Source organism: Castanea sativa, chromosome 1 (assembly GCF_040712315.1).
Source record: "Castanea sativa cultivar Marrone di Chiusa Pesio chromosome 1, ASM4071231v1".
Classification (NCBI taxonomy): domain Eukaryota; kingdom Viridiplantae; phylum Streptophyta; class Magnoliopsida; order Fagales; family Fagaceae; genus Castanea; species Castanea sativa.
The window spans coordinates 79,081,107-79,102,078 of record NC_134013.1 but is presented as its reverse complement, the minus strand read 5'-3'; the positions used below and the strand labels follow the sequence as shown (position 1 = coordinate 79,102,078).

Sequence of the window (20,972 nt, the reverse complement as noted above, 5' to 3'; positions counted from 1 at the left end):
AAAAAAAAAAAAAAAGAATAAGAAAATTTTGGTTACATTTTACCATGCTGAGAATTAATTTGGTTTTAACTCAATATAGGCAACATCACAAAACAAGTTATTAAAGATTTAAAACACCTTAGATTTTTCTCTTTAAGTGATTGATGACAAATGTGAAGCTTCTTGTCCTCAAAGCTCAAATACTTCTTGGCTTGCTATTAGATATGTACAACAGAAATTGACAACCTCCCACAACACGTGCAAGGTCAATAGATTAGCATAATAAATAATTAAAAGGGACACTTTCTACTAAATGAGCAAAGGTTGAAGGGTGGTGTTGACAATGAGAACATAGAGTAAGATATGGACAGTTAGGGCCTGTTTGGTTTTAGCCTCACTCATATCTCATAATTCATATATCAGTTTTCTTTGCTCATAACTCAATCTCATGTCTCAGTTCTAATTTCCTTTTTTCTCATAACTCATTCTAGAGCATGTTTGGCACTCTAAACTCACTCTAAAATCTCCTTGGTTTTTTGTTTGAAAATGCATCTTGTATCTCAATTGGTGGAACCCATTAGTCAGAACGGCTATTTGTCCTCACTTCAAACCCGTGTGAAGCAACTGCTTTGCCTATCTCCCCACCCAACCCACTTCTCTAGATCTGACTCTCAAAGAGCAGAGATTCAAGATTAGTGCCAACAGTAACAATAGAGGAGGAAGTCTGTATTAGATTGTGCAAGATAGAGACATGTTTATCCTTTTCTCTAGCTAGACAAAGTGATGTCCAGTTTTGCATTAGCCACTTTTTGGTGCTAAGAGGCTCGAAGGCCTTATGGGGAATTCTTGGTCTAATTATATATTCCTGCAAGATATCAACACAACATTAATTTCATTTTTCCTGCCTATTTCAATTTAGTCTTCTCTCTTTTTTTGATTATAACTTATAGTGTTTGTTCTTTGTTGTTCATAAGGATAATGCTTTTTGTTGGGGGAAAAATCCTAATCTCCTATGTCTGCGTATGAATTAAAATATATAACTACCAAGCAATAACAATATTATAGAAACAAAAAAATTTCCGCAAGCACCACATAAACACAACCATACAAGAACACCAAATCCTACGTGAAAAACTGTCCGGTGTAGAGAGAAAAATCACGGTGCAGTTCCGAAAAATATCCAGTATGAAATAGAGATTACAATTATCAAGTTTATGCTAAATTTGAGTCCACAATAAATTGGATATATAACAAATAAATCTCAAGAAGTAAATACAATCTCACTACAAAGCCAGTAGCAAAATCTTCTTCTAAATACTCCAACTCTCCATGGTTATAGCACTCAAAAACTCCATAAGAACTCCACCAATTTATCTTTCTTGTGTATAACTTGAGCAAAGAAGAATGTTTTTTTTTTTTTTTTTCACTCTCTCACAGTCTCACTGTTTTTCTCTCTATCTTTTCAGACTGCACCTCTCAAGTTGAAGCTCTTTCTTTCTGTGTCTTTTCTCTCTCTGGAACTCACACCAAAATGGCCGAATGGCTCTCTGTTTTGCTTTAGCTCTCCACAAGGCCGAATGGCCTTTGCTTCTTTCTTTTCTTTTTCTTCGGCATGTCCAACACGCTCAAGATCACTTCTCATTAGGAGAAGTCAGACCTCCCAAGTTTTGGTCATTTCTCAATAAATGAGAAAGCTAGCTACGAAGACTTTTGGAACAAGCTCATAAATGAGCGTTGACAAATGTGTGATGGAATCCAAGGGTGTCACATGCACCCAACACTTTTGATGCCACAAAAACGTTGGATATTAATCTTTTCATTTTTGAGTGTCACTTGGATTTAGTTAAGCGACGAGCGACACAGCATAGACCTCATGTTTCATATGTGCAGAAGATGAATTTTACACAATCTTCCTGAGGAGTTGGACCAGTAATGCCATAACACCTTAAAGAGTATAACTTCCATTCATGTTTTCCAGCCATAATGAAATTATCTTTTTAATCCATAATAACGTATATTTCGAAGGCATGTACATAACATGCTTATATTTAGCAATTTACTATATAAATTTACACACTGTTTGATGAAGATTTGAAAGATTAATGAGGGCATCCAAATATATATATTCTTTGAATCTATGTTGTGGAAGTTGTGGCTATCAAACGGTTGCATATTGCAGAAGGTCATGTTCATAAATCATACTAGAAGAGTTTCTTAGTTTTGAGTGTTAACAGAATTTGATTAAATCATTAAACATTAACGTGGCAAATGGTGGTTTTTTTTTTCTTTTATCTTGATTTCTATAATTTCCTAAATATTTTAAATATATTTTTCTCCTTACCTTTCTACTATTCATGACAAAGCACCACATGATAAAGGATACCCAATTTTGGAACTAATAAGATGGCTAGGGACAAGGGTTTAGTTTGAAACTTTGAATATAGTATTACTAGCGAAACTTTGTAGATTAACGTACCCTGACTATTCATGCCATATTTTTTATCAAAAAATAAAAAATAAATACAGGGGCAAAGAAGAGAAAAAGTGCTGATGCCCGTGTACTTGTTGGAGACAAGAAACATTATGGCTACTCATCATGCATTGGTTTCGATTCAAAATTCTGAAAATTAAAATGCTTGACTGATAGGAACCAGCTTATTGCAGCAAGTGAGCACTTAAAAAGAAAGGTGCTCTAAAGACTCTAATTGATGGTGATGGCCACACATGTACGGCATGCAGGCTTATATCCACTTAACCACATGGGTTAAGAAATTTTCTAATTTAGGTTTATGAAACAAAAGACCAAACAACAAACTTGGATAACAAAACTTAATATCAACAACTACCCCATTAGTATCACATGGCACAAACCCATTGATGGCTTTGACAACTTTCGTAGTCTCTTTCAAACATAACAAAATCAAGGTTTTCCAAGACTGCAACATTAACACCAAGAAGTGCTGCTACCGTTGCTATCTTGTAGAACTGCTATTGCTGTTATGGCTTCATCTTTACATGCTTCATACTACGATAAATTCTATATTAATGTTTTTAATGATTTGATATGCCTAAAGTAAAGGTAATATTTAACTCTGCTGCAATTTTGATCAGATTTGGCTTTGAGTCTTCAAATAGAGCTGGATTCCTTACTTGCCAAATCTTATCACAAAATATAACAAAGAACATAGTCTAGGACCTTTCATCCTTTTGCCAATGTCTTGTATTCTATTGGCCAATAGAATACAAGACATTGGGGTATGTAAGAAATAACATTACTCAATCATGTATTGGTCTTAAGCTCATTGATGCAAAGTTAGAAGGTCAGGTTGGTTTTGTGTGGTGGCTGAGTAAACAAGAAATGTCTTTCAATGAAACTCTCCTACTCAAAATTCCATTACGGATAGAATGTCCCAAGCAATTTATTTATTAGTGGTAATACACTAAAATATAATGAAAATTGAATGAAATTTAAAATTAGAACAAAGTCAATTAGATATTGTCCCCCAAAATTCTATTAAAATTTTTTGTGAACATTTAATTTGACTTGAGAATTCCAAGAATTTTGGTTCAACAAAAATAATATTGTCCCCCCAAATATAATCCTTAACGCATTAAACAAAAAAAAAATAAAAAATCACAACAACAACAACAACAACACCAACAACAACAACAAAAATTTAGAGAAATTCTCTAGGCACATCAAAATCTCACAATATTTTCATAACAACTTTATTTTTAATTGTGGCAAGTCCTAGTCTATTATTTTATTTTGACCTATGAGAGACTGACACCTCAGCTGTTATGAAAATGTTATGACAATTTGTTGTGTTTCTAGCACAACTCTAAAATTAGCCCAAATAATAGAAAAGTAACCCAAACAATAACAAGGTTAGGCCAAACCATAACAAATGAACTAAATATTCAATAAAAAGGTCATTCAAAAAAAAAAAAAAACTCTAATCATTTGGATTCGTAACTTGTTCAACCTAAAAGAATGTATCAAGACAAATACTATGACAATAAGCTCTTCTTGGTGTCGCCTACAACTCTGCTCTCTTCGGCCTTGGAGTAGGAGCTTCTCTACTCTCCTTGGCAGCCCAGCTCGTAATTACAACATATATCATTTGTCACTCTCTCTCTCTCTCTCTCTCTCTCTCTCTCTCTCTCTCAGCATTCTTAGTTCTCACTTTATCTCTCGAACCCTTTTTGTGTTTTCATTTTCTTAGTATGACATTGTAAAACTTCATGTATTTGTTTTTTTGGTCAATATATTCAAATTATCTTTTTATTAGATTTTTTTATTATTTAAATTTCATATAACAACCTTACGAAAAATTCTTCAAACCACCATTATTTAAGAACCCAAAATACATATGGTTAAACCTTTCAATTCAAACCCTTTTCATCATCTACAACAATCGTTCCACTCAAACCTAACACTGGTTTAATATCGGTTCAGAGAGAGAGAGAGATTCTTAGTTCTCACTTTATCTCTTAACCCCTTTTTGCCTTTTCATTTTCTTAGTATGAAATTGTAAAACTTCATGTATTTTTTTTGTCGACATATTCAAATTATCTTTTTATCAGATTTTGTATAATTTATATTTCATAATGACTACCCTAGGAAAAATTCTTTGAACCGCCATTGTTTAAGAACCCAAAATACATATGGTTAACCCTTTCAATTCAAACCCTTTTCATCATCTACAACAATTGTTCCACTCAAACCTAACATGAGTTTAATATCAGTTGAGAGAAAGAGAGAGAGAGAGAGCAAAAAGGATCAATCAATGCATACACATAAACACCAGATTTTATGAGGCTTTACATCCATGAAATTGCTACAATTTTATTATGATAGTTTTGAGGGTTGTTTTTTAACCAATACACGTGTTATGCTTTGATATGTTGGCAGTTAGATCCAAGGTTATTTGGGAAGTCAAGACTGAAACTCGTGCCAATGTGTCAATATTTGGCACACTGTGGCTACGCTTTTCCCTAAGCAACAAAATAACAATGTAAGCGTTTGAATGTTGTAAAATGATTTTTTTTTCTTATAAAATGAGAAAGGAGATTAAAAATAGAATATTTAAGACTTATCTTGTATTTTATTGTGAACTACTTTTGCAACAAAGTTCCTCTGTGGCGATTCCTCTACAGAACTCTGATATGGTACTATCTGACACTCTTTAGCAATTCCTCCAGAATGATGTCGTTGTAGTTCCTCCATAGAATTTTGTATTCCCCAAAAAATAAAATACCCCTTAATGCAAGTCAATAAATATATTATGGTATTTTCTTGGTTCCCCTATCATTGGATACTTGTTTAGGAAATAAATGGATATTTTGGGGAAAAAACAAATGAAATTGAGGGGGATTGGCCACAAAAATAGTGATAAACTATTCACATCTAATTATGCTCCATTTGTTTAAAATAAAATACTTCTCGTAAAACGTTTTCCATGTTTTTATGTAAAATGTGTTCAAATTTATAAAATATTTTTCATTGATGTAAAATCCTTTATAAAAAATTGTAAAACATTTTACTTATAAAAACTAGGTAAAACATTTTAGAAAACCATACACTGGCTCCCCCTCATCCCATCTAGTGGTTTGGTCACTGGTTCGGTAAGCTGGACACTTAATTTTGGCGGTCTAGTCACTAGAGATACTGCTTAGCAGCTCTGGTGGCGGTTGTTTGACCTCCGGCACCAACGACTCTAATGGTTGAGCTATTAATTTTGGTAATTTGCTTGAAAGTATTTTTGTGTCACACCAAACACTCCTTAAAATATTTTATTTATAAAACAAATGAATCACAAATAAATGAGGAATGTTATGTCCACAATATTTTCATAATACTTTCACAACAAATTCTATGTGGCAGGTTGTTACTAGTGAGTAAGAAAATAATTTCAATTGTGGATTTAAATTAAAAACTTATAACAACCTACCAATTAAAATTTGTCGTAAAAGAATTATGAAAATATTGTGAATATACCATTTTCTCTAAATAAATATGAAAAATTGGAAAAAATAAATCACATGGTACAGTAGGATTTTGGTTTTGGTTTTGGTTTTGGTGAATAATGCTAAAACACATAAAAATACGTAATTTTAGCGAGTTACGAGCGGTAGAAGTGTGACCTCACATATCCCACCATTATACATTTATCAATTACAGTCATCACGTCACAAGTTGTGTCACGCTCTACACGGTTTTGGCTGATGTATTAAAGAGATATTCCGGTACCCATTGACACGTGCCCCTATCTGCAAAGGGTCGGTTACTCTATGCTTCGCACGTTTTCTCTTCTTTTCTATCAGAACCTGCCCAAACAAGTACACACAGGCAGACACACACACACACACACTCTCTCTCTCTTTCTCTCTTTCTCTCTCTCAGACACAAAAACAAACACAAGCACATACACACGGTCTCTAATTTCTTGACCGTTCATCCACACGAAGACCTTGTCCTCTGACCACCACAGAGAGAGAGAGAGAGAGAGCCCACAAACTTTAAAGCCCTTTAGAATTGTTGGTGTATTGTATCTCAGCCGCTAACTCTCTTGTTGTGCCAACTTTATCAGATATTTATTTATAGTAATTCTTCTTCTTCATATCATGGGCAAGAGGAAGCGAGTCCCTGATCACACCAATACACAACCTCCTTCCGGTACTTTTTTTTTTTTTTAATAATAATTTTTATAAATTTACCACTTTATATGGGCTCTGTTTGGTTCTGGAGAAAATGCCACAAAAGTTTTTGAATTTTATCGAAGTTTTCCGTTTGATCGGGCAGAAATTTAGTCAATTTGATGTTTTTTTTTTTGGGGGGGGCCCGGGGGTTTACGATCTACCTGCATTTTTTTACTCAATATTTTAGCTTCCTTTTATAATCAAGGTCATATAGTTTGATGGGTTTTTTTTTTTTCCCCCAATATTTTACCTTCTTTTTATAATCAAGGTCACATAGATTGATGGTTTTTTTTTTCTTTTAATTTTATGAATTTTTTTAATGGGTTTCTTTTTGTGTGTATTTAATTTTATTTTTATGGGCTATTTAATCTTTGATCAATTTTTGATTGATGGGGATTCTTTGTGTTTTTTTTTTTTTGTTTTTGGTTGGCTTCCTTGCTTGCTTTTGTGTAATCGATGTAAAATTAGAAGCTTTTGATTGAAGCACGATGTGTGTTAGATGAAAAACTATTTTCATTTATTCACTTTGCAATTAGCTTTGGATATCTTGAGGTATAGATTTGGAATTTAAATTTAGATCATTTAAGCTGGTTGAGATTGCTTCGGTTTGTGAAATTTTTCTTTTTGAAAAAAATGAGGTTGAATTACTTGGAGTCCATGTTGATTGTCTCAAAGAATGTCTTTGATTTTCAAAATTTGTAAGAAAAAAAAAATCTGTAGATGTTAATTTCAGCAAATGAGCATTCTTTTGACTGCAACCAAACCTCCTTATCCGCTTTAGTACATATTGGAACATAGCAATTGAGGACTGAAACTAGATAGATTCCAATATGATCTTGTTTTGTCCCTTGGCCATTCTCCTGTTACTTGTAAAGTTCTTTTCTTTTCTTTTCTTTGCTGTGCACTACTGGTTTAGTTTCTCCCCAAGATTTGGAATGAAAGTTATCCGTATTTGATTCTAATGGTAGCATCATAATCTATAATTAAGCTGTACAAACTTTAGGTGACTAGTTTGCGGTGATTTGGGGTTAATAAACTTGCCACCCACCAATGTTGATATTGCCCTTATTGGACCATTAAAGGAGTTTTGCCCTTGCAATAGGTTTCAGATTAAAATCCTAGTTTAGGGGTCTTCTCCATTTAGTCGCAATTGAGTCTTCTTGCATATCTTCCATATTGTGATTTATCTGATACACTTTTGTTGGTACTATGGAGCTGGCCTTTTTGTGGCTTTACTTACCAAAGTCATTAGCATTTCCCTTCCCTATTGGCTAGTTGGTCGCCAATGCTTGCTGTTCATCTATTTTTGAGTGGTTCAATTTCTAAGTCTTTGGTCTTGTTATGTATTTGTTTCATGTGGTTAATAAGAATGTAGTCCAAGTGATATTTTAATCTAGTGGAGTCCCTGTCTTGATTTACAGGGATTGGTGGGTCTATTTCAATTAAAGGAAGAAGATTATAGCTCATGGATATGAGACTCTAATTTTAGCTGGCATTTAGCTTTTTTTATATAAAAAAAAAATTCTATACTACTTTTATTTTAGATATAATAAATGAAGCACAAGTTATCATTAACTATCTGTATGTAATATTGCAGATACCATGCCATGCTCCTCAGGGATGGAACTAATGTCAGAAGAGGTTAGTTTTGTATTCTACTTTTATTACTATATTACTATAAGCATTATTTCCAAGTTTTAGCCTTTTTACATCATCTCCTTCCTCACTTATAATACTGGAGAGTGATTACTAAGCCAGTTTCGCCTTTGATAAGGATTATGAGAGAGTCTAGTATTCAATATTATTTAACAGCATTTCACATTTTCCCCTATATCATTCATGCATCTTATCAGCAGTCAAAGATACATAATTGTATGATTTTTTTGGCAGACACCTTTGCATGCAGTTGACTCTAGTGCACTAAACCCACTATCATCTGTTTTGGATTTGACGGATAGCTCTATGAAGCTATTAAATGCCCATCCTACTGCTGCACATCACCAGAATCTTGGCCGTTCAATATTTTTGAAACGTTCTCGTCACCACTACAGCCATCAGTACTCTCGGCGTAACTCAGCCAATCATGCCAATCCATCAACTTCTCGTGGCAAAGTTGCTTCTTTACGTGATGAGAGACTATCCTTCAAGTTGGCTACTCAATGCAACTCACAGATTGGACATTATTCAGGTGCTTTTTCTTTTCTTGTTTAAATTCTGTTCAATTTTACCAATGATCTATTCCTTTTGACTTATAAAACAAGGAGGTTCTATTTCTTTCAATGGAGATTCAAATCACAAAAAGAACTTCTTCTTTTTCTATTTGATGAGGTGTCCAGCTTTGTGATGATACTGAGTGTGTAAATAATTTCACTGCCAACAAATAATGAAGATACCAGCTGATCTTTTGGAAAACAAAAGAGAAATTCTTTTGTGATGGAATGGCTACTAACAGGGGTGGAACATTGAATTTTTTCTCAGACTGTATCATTGAAAACTGACCCCACTTCCCCTTCCCAAAACATACACACATTTGTGTATGCGATAAAACCCTATAAATCTATACAACTAAATATTTAAAAAGTGTTTCTTTTTGAAATAATGATATGTCTATACTATTAGAAAGGGTATTCTCAACTTTTGTCGTCCTTTTGAGTTTCCAATACAACAACCAAGCCTTCGTCCCAAATTTTGGGGTTGGCTATGAATCCTCAATAGAATAGTCAAGGTCAGTCACATCTATAGTGGAGCCATTCATAATAGAGTGACTAAATTTTAAGCTAGCCTTTAGCCTACCATAAACCTCCTCATTTTTCTGGGCTTGGAACTGGCTGTGCGCACATCTAGTGTACGCGTGTGTTTGACTTGTCAGAAAAGTATATTGTGGATTTGCTTGTAATGAAAAAACTTAATGCTTTCTAAAAATGACTAAATTAAAGTTTCAAGGAGGGTACTTGATTCGGGGTTTTTTTTTGGGGGGGGGGAGGGGGGATCTTTTAACATTATAAGTTTTAATTTATTATCATTTTTTCAGGTAAGATTGTATAAGCTTAGTGAAAATTGTCATAAAATATTGACTAAATTAAAGAGTTCATTTTTATTAAAAGAACGAATGTGAAATGGACAATTCGTTTTTTATAATATACACCTATATTCTCATTTTTTGAGATGATTTTCGTTTACTTGAAAATTTCCAACCTCTAGAATATTTGAATTTATGAAATCTATACTTTTCTTTGGGTGATCAAACAACCACCAAGCCTTTGTCCCAAAACTTTGCAGTTAATTATGGATTTTCAACATACTAGTTAGGATCAACCATCAATTACATGTATTTTTTTTGTCATTCTATATTATGCGAAGTCATACTCTCTAGTACTACTTTAATTAACATCTCATTTTTCACTATTTCTGTCAATGTTATTTTTAGTCTTTCTCTACCTTTTTTCGTTCCTCCCAACTTGAATTAATTCACTCTTTCTTATTGTTGCATTAATCCCTCCTTTGAAATTGAACAAACCATTTTAAGCGACTTTCTCTAGTCTTTTCATTAATAGGGGCCACTCTTATCTTTAAGTAAATTTCCTCATTTCGACACCTATCTTATGTTTCCATGTATCCGTTTTAACATTCTCATTTCAACTATAGTCATTTTATAACTATGTTGCTTCTTAACAACCCAATATTCAATAACAAAGAGCAGACTTTAAAAAAAATTTAAATTTCGGATAGCTAATTATGGTTATATAAAGAATTAATAATATTTTCAAATTTTTTTGGGGCCATCTCTTCCACCCCTGATTACGTGAAAGCAAATTTTGGTGAACAAGATTATTTTAGTCATTATTGATTATTCTGCTGCCTATGATTTTCGGTATAATCATTCTCACTTGTTCTCAAACTGACTCCATACTCCACCATATTTCCAGAGTTCAGGGAAAATATGTTTTGCAGGCCGGAAAGAATTAGGTCCAGTTCCATGGTAATGGATGCAATATCATCAGATGTAGTGAAGATGCAGTGTGGGACATGCCAGAAGCCATTGAAACTGAAACCTTATTTTCTTGGGAGTTCACTGTCTTCCAGTGAACTCTCTGTTGTGGCAGTTTTAGTGTGTGGTCATGTTTATCATGCAGAATGCTTGGAGCAAAGAACATGTCTTGAAGATAAACGTGACCCTCCCTGCCCTATGTGTCTGAACTTGTTCTCCAACGATGATGAATCTAGAGGACAGAAGTAATTGTAGAGTATTTTTCAACTTTGCACTAATGATACATATTATCTAGAAGAGATGGGGCGGACTTAGGTCAGTAGTCGGAAAGCTTAGATGGGAATACAGGCAGCAGTTGTATGAACAGCACGCTGTTTGACAGGCAGGAATTTGGCCTTACATTCTATTGCAACTATGATAATCTATAAGTGTTGAAGTGCTATTGTATTTCATTAACTAGTAGCCATTTGCAAGTTTTTCAATAGGCAAATCATAGTAACCAGCTTATGTTGTTTTTCTTGAATAATATAGATGCTGGTTCATGTAATATGTTTTCGGCACCATAAGTAATAATACTTCTCAAAAAATCTGTATTGTAGCACCCTTTTTTTTGGGGTTAAATAATATTTGCAGCTTGCTATACTATATTCTATATTTCTGTGTGAAAAGGATACGGAAACACATGATTGATGTCTAGGTCGGTACTAGATGTGTCAAATGTTGCATCCTCGAAATTATTATACTGCGACACCCTTGTGTATGGTGGTCCATGACAATTTATATGTGGGGCATCTTAGTAGGCAGAAATATCTAAATGTATCTATTACATAAGGATAACGATGTGATATATAGCATTATCATGTAAAAGTGATATTTCAATCACAATTGATCATCTGAGGAAGAAGTGTGCTCTTAGTCGGCAGTTATCGAGTTGGCCTTTATTTTATTTTATTTTTTTTTGGAGGGTTAGTCATATCTTAAATGATGGTTGTTGCTTCTTATTTTGATGTACAGCAGCTTATAATTTTGATGTAAAGGTCGCAGGTGGTGGATTTTATGAGGCCCCGAGGTCCACGATTGACTTTGGGTTTTTGGGTTCGACTTTTGGTGTTGGGGCTTTTGTGTTAGGTGTTAGATGATCTATGAGTGGTTATGGACCAAAGGGGTGAAGGACCATTTATGGGATTTGGGAGTTTCAGGTTTATTGGTATGTTGCTATGGAAGTGAAAAAATATGCTTGTTTCTCTAGGCTTTTAAAATAAAAATTTTATTTATTTATTTATTTATTTTTAAATCAAGATTGCTATTTTTACAAATTTTTTCCATTCAGTTCATTTTAGTTAATTATTAATTCTCTAATATAAGTAGTGAAAAATATGCTTGAAAATTATGTAATTTCCCTAGTGTGTGTGTGTATCAAGATTGCTCATTTTTAAAAATTGGTTCTATTTATTATACTTTAGTTAATTATTAAACTGGTTTAGCACCATTTGAATTTTGGTTGCACCCCAGTCTGACCTTAATGACCTGTTGGGATGGAGTGGGGAATGAGGGAGAGTGGAGGGGGTAGAATAGAATTAGCTAAAAATAAGCTAATTTTATGCTAAATCTACTATACTCCCCCTCTTTCTCCCTCAATCCAAACGGACCATAAAACCCTTATCATTGCTCTCCAATTCTTTGAACAGTTCAGTTTTTAAAATCTTGATCAAGTGTCGTGTTAGTACAATTTGATTTCCAATTGAACCTTAGTCTGCCCTTAAAACGTTGAGCTCCTTTGTTTTTCTTGTCTAAGAATGGTCCGGTTTTTATTAGCTTGATGAAGCGTGGTGTTAGAAGTGGTTTTTTTTTTTTTTTTTCTTTGAGAGCGAGAAAGAGAGAGAGATAAGTAAAGCGAGGTGTTAGTTGATTGACTAGATCCCCAGGAGAAAGTAGTCTAGTCCCAGAATTTGGCAACCCAACCCAAGTACTCACGAATTTATTGAGCATTTGACCCGTTAATTGCCAAAAGGCCAGAAGAATTCACTTCAAATGGAAAAGGAAAAGGAAATATAGTTCCATAAATTTACTTTTTGAGAGTTGAGACATAAGTTTACTCCAAAAAGTCTGAAGACACGTTCTTGCATATACTTTGTCACAACTAGTATGCAGGTCAAATGGAATTTAGATTAATTTTCACGAGTACTAGTGGTGGTCCTCATGTATAAGTAATGTAATCCAATCACAAGTTGAAACTATGTAAGTTGTAACAAAGTGCTTGGCAAAGTGTCTCTACAACTCAATTTATTCAAGTTGGATTGTATAACTTGATTAAAAATAAAAAGTTGAAATTAAAGGTTAATAACCTGTAATATGTATAATACTAAAAGATTACAATCTGTTCTTTTTTATTAACTCGGATCAAATAGATAAAATAGAATCACAAAACAAGCAGGGCCGAGGGGCCAACATTCCAAATGCCGTATGGTATGGGACATAAGTATCTCTATGGCTTTCCTGCCTTAAAAAATGTCAAATTTTTCAGCATGTTCCAGTGACAATGCAATCCGTGGATACACTTGGAAGTATAATCAATATTAAAGAAATTCATCATCCTTCTCATGAATCATCGATTAGAACCAAAACCAAAATAGGTGTAAGTTGATCATTTTCCCTAAATATACGACAAAGACACTACTTGACTAGTAAAAAAAAATCAGCAAATGGGTTTTGGAACATTGCAAAACTAAGAACATAAGAAACTATCGATAATCAAACAGACTGGCTTGAGACAATGTTAGAAAACAGTAACGACATTATTACCAATGTACAGTGTCATACCTAACAAAGGAAGTGCACAAGAACTATAAGTCTGCCTTGCATGTAGATTTATTATGTCCCAGTTCCTTGCATCTAGTGCAAGAAACTGGCCTTTTGTTGGACTCTCCCTCAGGTTTGGTACTGGTAGGCTCTCTATGTTGGCTTGGCGGCCGGGAGGTGCAAGGAGGAAGTACTTGTGGAGAATCTAAGGCAGTTTTTCCATCACTCAAAGGCTTGAGAATAGCAGATACAGGGTTTATGGATTCAGAATAAGTTAGACGGAAGCTATCAGCTGTGAAGTGCCCTGAACAATAATCATACACATTCCTACCTGTAGAATTAAAGACAGCAATAGCATGGTGGCAAGGTAGCCCAGTTGCTTTCCATCCTATACAACTACACTCCCATTTATCAATATCCACAACATTAATTAAATCATCATGAACCTCAAATAGGGTATCAGATGAGATTAAGACTTTAAGGCCATTTGCTTTGGGAGTTTTTTCATGTAATTTTTCCTCCTTGGATGGAGTAAGTTTTGTAGACCAATTACTTGCTTCAATTTGACGAGTATGTATCAACTCCATCATCTTACTCCTTAGCACTTCTATCTTCTGTATTATGGGTAACTCCCGCACTTCATCTATCCAGTTGGTAAATAACTCAGCAACATTTACTGTAATATGATTATAGCGCTCACCTTTAAATACTGCATTTGTCCAATATTCTGGCTCAATTTGCATGACCCAATCATATGCTTTTGAAGAAACCCGTTTAATTTGCTCAGTACACATTCTAAAACTATCAAGTCGGACTGCTTGGGCAGCAGCAACAAAAGTGCCAGGCAAAGAACCCCTTCCATCTCCATGAAATGGGCCTTTCAAGTTTTTCTTGAAGTTTTCCATAAGGTGGTAAATTGAGTAACCATAACCAGCATCGTGAAAAACTTCAAGTACAACCTTCTTTAAACCCTTCTCTCTGTCAGAGACAAAAGTTATGGGTCGTGAAGTTGATATTGCAGATCTCAACTGCTCCAAAAACCACTGCCAATTATCATCATTTTCGGAATCTACTATAGCAAATGCAACAGGGAAAATACCATCATCCCCATCCAATGCAATAGCTGTCAACAGAATCTCATGGTACTTTGATTTTAGAGATGTAGTGTCAAGGAAAAGAAGGGGACGACAACCATTCTCAAAACCATATATTGAGGCATGAAAGGATATAAAAAGACGCTGAAATCTTTTATCTTCAGCAGTGCAAAGCTTAACAAAACTACCAGCATTTGCCTCCACCATCTTCTCACAAAGCTCAGGCAACTGATTATATGCCTCTTTATATGAACCCAGAAGTTGCTCCCTGGCATCCTCAATTCCACGCCATACTTGAGTATAATTCAGCTCAATTCCAAAGTCCTTAAGAATGCTGTTAGCGATTTCCTTTGGCTTGTGATGTGGGTTATCTCGTAATTTTTCCTTAATGATACTCACCAACCAATTCTTTGATGGATGAGCTGACTTCCACGACTCCCCTCCACATGTATGTGATTTATTCATCTTTTTTATCCTGAATGATTGTGAAGATGAGTCCCAGGATGCATGAATCCTCCAAGAACAGCCTTGTGCTGCACATATGCCACTTGCACGATTAGTATCATTCTTCTTCAGCCTGTACATAAAACGATGCGCAATAGCATATTTCTGCAGTGCATCACGAAATTCCTTCACACCTTTGAATTCCTGACCTACACCAACGATACCAGCTTTCCAACATTCAACTAGTTTGTCTGGTGGAACATCATTTGAACTAGCAAGAAAAAGTGAACTGTTGGAATCATCTTCACAGGGTACTATATCTCCTTGTTGCTTCAAATCATCAGCTACTATTGCAATACTAAGATTTTGGATATTCTTTTTTCTAGAGGTAATTTTCCTTTTTTCCTCAACATAGTCAGTGACAGCGACAATGGCAGGACCATTTGCACCAATTTTCCAGGATGCAGTTCGCCTTCGTTTCTTAACAGTATCAGCGGGTGTAGAGCACATGTCAATTATGGTTGGGTCATGGGCAGTTGCATCAGTGGCAACAGCAACGGAACCAGAAGGACTAGAATTAGCAGCATCCAGATTCTCAGTGGCAGTGTAGGCAGAAGAAAGGTTTGAATTAATGATCGCTCCAGTAGGACTTTTTGCAGTTGCATCGACATTTCTAACAGAATCAGCAGCTGTTCCTCCAGGAAGAGGGACTGCAGCAAGTGGGGTGATAGCTTCAGGACTCGTGGAGGAATTAGCATTAGTGGGTGCTGCAGTTGTATATGTTGCAACAGGGGTAGCAGTAGCAGCATGACATGCAGCTGCGGAGGTAGTACAGGCAGCAATAGGGGTTACAGTTTCAGCTAGTTTTATCCCACATGCCCTGCAAGGGATGACTAATGCGATTCAATGCAAGCAAAACTTGCAAATTTACCTCAATGACCACCCTATTATCAGTTACTATTCACCATATAAAGTACAGAAAGTCATTGCCATCATTTTATTAAAAAGCAACAGGATTTTAGTATTCTCCAGAACTTGTTGGGCAGAGATTATAAAACAAAGGATCAAAATTTAATCTTTCACAATAATAATTCAAAAAGAAAGAAGTGTAGAGCAACCCTGCTTGTACAAACAGGAGAGAACAAACAAAGCAGAATATATGGAAAAAAAAGAGAGGGGTGGGGAGAAAGAAAGAAGTACCTGTTACCATTGTTCAAGGCTTCACGATCAAAACCTGTTCTCCCCATGGCAAAAACATCAGCAGTTACTGAACTTCCATGAAAGTCATACATCCTTTTGAGGTCTTTGTCATTAGATAAAGTGATTAGAGTTTGCTTGTTTCCAGGGAGAAAATACTTGATGGATAGGGATTTATATTCCAAATTCCACATTTCAGCTAATTTTAATTTCAGATCATCAAATAAGGTTTCACGATTGATATCTACTGCATGTGCTTCTCCTCCAGTATATGACATTGATCCATCCTCATTTGTGACAAACTCACCACCAGATTGGCAAATTAATATAAGCTTTCCCCTTGCCATTGCAATGAACTTCAGTTTTAAAAAGAAAAAGAAAAAATAAGTTAAAAACTTGTCTTTATAGTGCTTGGTGATGGTAATAATGACCATGTATATAAAGGCCCATCATGCATATAAACACTGGTGGTTATAAAATGTATCAATAAGTTTTCGTTTGCAAGAATGTTCCAATCAAGTTGAATTTGTTCATTTTGTCTAGAAAACCTATAAATTCATAAGTTGACAGAAATATGAACGCATGACCAAACTGTCCAGAATATTCATTCATTATTAATTATAATGCTCTTTTTAGACAAGTGTATAGAAGGGGGGGGGGGGGGGAAGTTAACTTTAAATTCAGAGAAAAAAATATATTTTAATTTTTTTTATTACGTAAAATACATTTCAATTTATAATAAAACAGAATGGATAATGTAATAATCAGCTTTCTATGGGACATCCAAAATTTAGATGGTTAATGGTTTATTGGAAGTGTATAGGCTATTGAATTGATGAAACTGCCACAGAATGCAAATAATTATATAAACAGTTCTCCACATAAAACAACAACATTAATAACCTTAATACTGATATATCAGGATCTATTACGTGAAAGCAGACCAATGAACTCTAGCTCAAATGGCATTTCCTTCTCCCATAAGAATGAATGAAGGGTGAGGTCATGGGTTCATAATACACTCGGTGCATGAGTAACTTACCAATAAAAATATAAATGAGTGAAAGCATAGGCCAACTAATGTAGGCTTACTGCAAATCACCACAATCTATTGGTAATAGAGTCATAATTGTTTTCAATTGACAAAAAATCTGTCAAACCAACTAAATGGTAATGACAGGCACAGCAAATTACCGTATATCTAGATCAAGACACCAGCCCAATGTAAGAGGAAAACTAATTAACCAAACACATCATTACAACAGACAAATTAATCATTAAAGTGGGTTTTAGAAGGGCAAGGAGAAATTCAATAACAACTGGGTAACATTTGACACTCAAATTACTCTTTTTTCCTTTTATCTTTTATCTTTTTTTTTTATATATAACACTCAAATTATGTATTACGAAGATGTTTTATAAATATGTAGTGACAGGCCAAATGTAATTTCACACTGTGGACAAATTTTCCATTAAACAACATCTACAGAATCCAGTATTTCAGTGATCAAAGTAAACTACCAAATATCATTGACACCATTTTCCTATTTCCTAGACATTTATGTTTGTTAATCTTAAGTAAAGCACAATATAAAGGTAAACAAGATTAGGGCTTCTTTTTTTTCTTCTTTTTTTATGGCTTGACACCTTAACATGCTAACATCATACTATGCAATGCACCAAGGGGGTATACATGGGCAAACTACACTAAATTCTTATAATTTACTTTCCTCACTACAAGTCATCAGAAAAAATATCATGTTAATATTGAAAAGCATGATAATCATCCCTTTTTTTTTTTTTTGGGAAGGTTACACATAAAAAATGTGAAACCCAATTCAGCTTATCATCTAATAACCCAATCAAATGCAATACCATGGCAAAAACACTGTCAACCAAACAAACTCAGATTGCATAGCCCCATTTCTAAAACACTGCACCACCAATCCAAAGCACAAACACATCATGTTACAGTACTAAAGTTACAACAAAACCCGACGTCTTTTTATCACTCTAAATCTTATCCATGTCAAAATTACGCCAAAAAAGCAACTGGGTAACCATAATTTTCATAGGTGATCAACTTAAATCAGCTCAGCAACAAAGTCAACCAATCCAAAGGCTATATGATTATCCAACCAGCAATCAAAGAAAGACCCTTTTTTTTTTTTCAAAAACCCATGAATTTTCAGTCCATCAAATTCACGATATTGAATTACAGAAAAGAACCACATTATAATATCTTTGAAAAATGGTTTAAACCCATGGAGAAGAATATCATTACAGGTGATTAATAATTAAACAAAAAAATAAAAATAAAAATAAAAGTAAAAGTAAAAGTAAAATATCGGGAAATATATATTAATATTAAATTAAAATCCAAATTTAAGAGAAGAAGAAATACCAGAAATGGTGGTGTAGGGACTTTGAGGTTGATGGAAACCCTAGAATTTGGGGCTTTTCGGAAATTAGAGAAAAAGAGTGAAAAGGTGCGAGGATCGAAGGGCAAGGGTGTGTTGGAAAAGTAAGTGTAAAAGATGTGGCTAGTGTTGGAACAGAAATTTGATATTAGGGGCTCTTTTGGAATTTAAAAGAAAATAGGATAAACCTTATAGAGGAGAGAGGGATAAACTATAGATGGATGGATGGTAATACAGGTTTTACTAATCAATATTAATAATGCAAGAGAAAATAAAATATGATTTACGAGTAATTATAGGACTATACCTTTTACTACATATTTTTATTCATAATTATCTTATATGGCTAACTCTGATGACTATCGGTTACTTTTTACGGACATTTATTATTTTTTTCTACCACTCATTGCCTGCCATATTAGAATTGTGATTCAAAAATGTGTAGTCCTAGATTTTTTTCTTTATCTAAAAAAAAAATTCCTTTTTTATTTTGTATATAAAATATCAAACTTAATAGTTTCTCTAAAAAAAAACAAGAAACTTGATAATTTTGATAGTTATTAATAGAAATTTATTTTGATTATGTATATGAAATACAATAATTATGACAATTATGATTTATGATAATGGTTTTGTTATTTGATGAAACTATTCAAGATAATATAATATAATATTATAATGATTATTAATAGATTTTATTATGATTGTGTTTGTATATTGAACTATCTGTTTTATTATTTAATTGGGGGTTTAAACCTAGAATAGAATTTAAAGTCCAATTGAAAAATATATATTAGAATTTGACATGTAAAATTGTGAGGACACAAAAATTTATATGGTAAAATATTATAAATCAGCCAAAAGTCTTCAGTTTTGTATATTAGATAAATTATAAATTATAGATTATAGACTAGTCACTAATCAATGTATGACAAAATCAAATTAATAAATATTAATTAATGAAAAATACAAATTAAAATATCGTTTTTTTAAATAATTTAATACTTACAAGTTACAACAAAGGGGGAGTTTGAATCATAATTCTCTATATAAAAGAGTGTCCAATAGGCATTAAAATATCAATCATAATTTAATTTGATTTTTTAATGTTAATTTAATTTGATTTTTTAATGTTGAGTTTCTTTATCCAGAAATACGATAAGTTCTAATTAGTTTAATTCATACTACCAAACCTACCCTAGTTGGGTTCCGTTGGATCATTAGGTTAGAGTTGTTTTGTTTAAATTTGGTTTTACTTAACTATTCAAGCTCATTATTCAATTTTAATAAATACTTAGAGTTACACAATTGGTCTTAAAGATTCCAATTTCATCTAAACTAGATCTCAAAATACCAAAATAATCCATTACATTGAATTCCATTGTCTTGTTTTATATTGTATTGTATCACACCAGATATACATATAATAAGAGAAAGGAAGAAAACTCTAATTATACATTATTTTTTTTTATATTGATAGGGATCCTCATCAATTCTTAATTTAAATCACAAATTTAAATCAAGTATCAAAATTCAAAATAAATCAAATAAACTAACTTAAAATGCTCATATTTTTTTTAACTATTAATAGAGAGGGTTGGGTGGGGTAACTTGGGTTAAAAAATTTCTCAATTCAACCCAAGCTTCAAACAAATTTTAAGACCCAACCCAACCTATCAACCCATGAAAATCCAACTTAAGGCAATAGAGTGTGTCAAATTAACAATTGTCCCAAAAGTTTAAGTTATTGGAATAAGGTAAATTTAACCATTTAACCACGTACTTCTAACACTCCTTCTCACATGTGAGCCAAAACTATCTATTAATAGATAAGGTTTAACACGTGGAAAATTAAATGGGAGGTAGAGTAGAGAAGGCATGGATCGAACTCAGGACATCTTACTCTACTACCGTGTTAAGTTACTGATTGTCCAAAAAATTTAAGCTATTGAGATATGATAAATTTAATTATTTATCTACATACTTCTAAGAAGGTGAGTTGATTTTTTGGAATTGGTGAGTTGAATGCACATTTTAAAAAAATAATAATAATAATAAAATGAATAATATTTATGAAGCACACACCTAAATATTGCTAGTAAAAAAAAAATGTTACTCCCCACTTTGTCCACCTTTTGTACTAAAAGAACTTGTAATTACCAATACTTCTAATTGCGTAATTTTAGTTTCAAATAAAGCTTCTTGAAAAAGGAAAAAAAAAAAACTTTAAAATAAGTAAATGCGTTTATATTGATTTATACTTTTTATTTATTTTTAAACCTCTAAACATGCACATAACACGTGTGGAGGGACTAGTGTTTACATTTTATATATTATCTTATCAATATA

General features: G+C 33.4%; 2 protein-coding genes across 2 annotated transcripts; one reads left to right on the top strand and one right to left on the bottom strand.

Annotated features, from left to right (window-relative positions):
- Positions 1-6,244: 6,244 nt before the first annotated feature.
- LOC142622521 (uncharacterized) lies at positions 6,245-11,314 on the top strand. The gene is made up of 4 exons (XM_075796011.1): positions 6,245-6,658; positions 8,279-8,322; positions 8,572-8,869; positions 10,608-11,314. The coding sequence occupies exons 1-4, from the start codon at positions 6,607-6,609 to the stop codon at positions 10,916-10,918; spliced, it is 705 nt and encodes a 234-aa protein (XP_075652126.1). The 5' UTR covers positions 6,245-6,606; the 3' UTR covers positions 10,919-11,314.
- Positions 11,315-13,281: 1,967 nt separating this feature from the next.
- Positions 13,282-18,740, bottom strand: LOC142621949 (uncharacterized). Its single transcript, XM_075795333.1, has 3 exons — positions 18,608-18,740; positions 16,207-16,559; positions 13,282-15,886 (listed from the first exon to the last, which is right to left on the bottom strand). The coding sequence occupies exons 2-3, from the start codon at positions 16,548-16,550 to the stop codon at positions 13,513-13,515; spliced, it is 2,718 nt and encodes a 905-aa protein (XP_075651448.1). The 5' UTR covers positions 16,551-16,559; positions 18,608-18,740; the 3' UTR covers positions 13,282-13,512.
- Between the last annotated feature and the right edge of the window lie 2,232 nt (positions 18,741-20,972).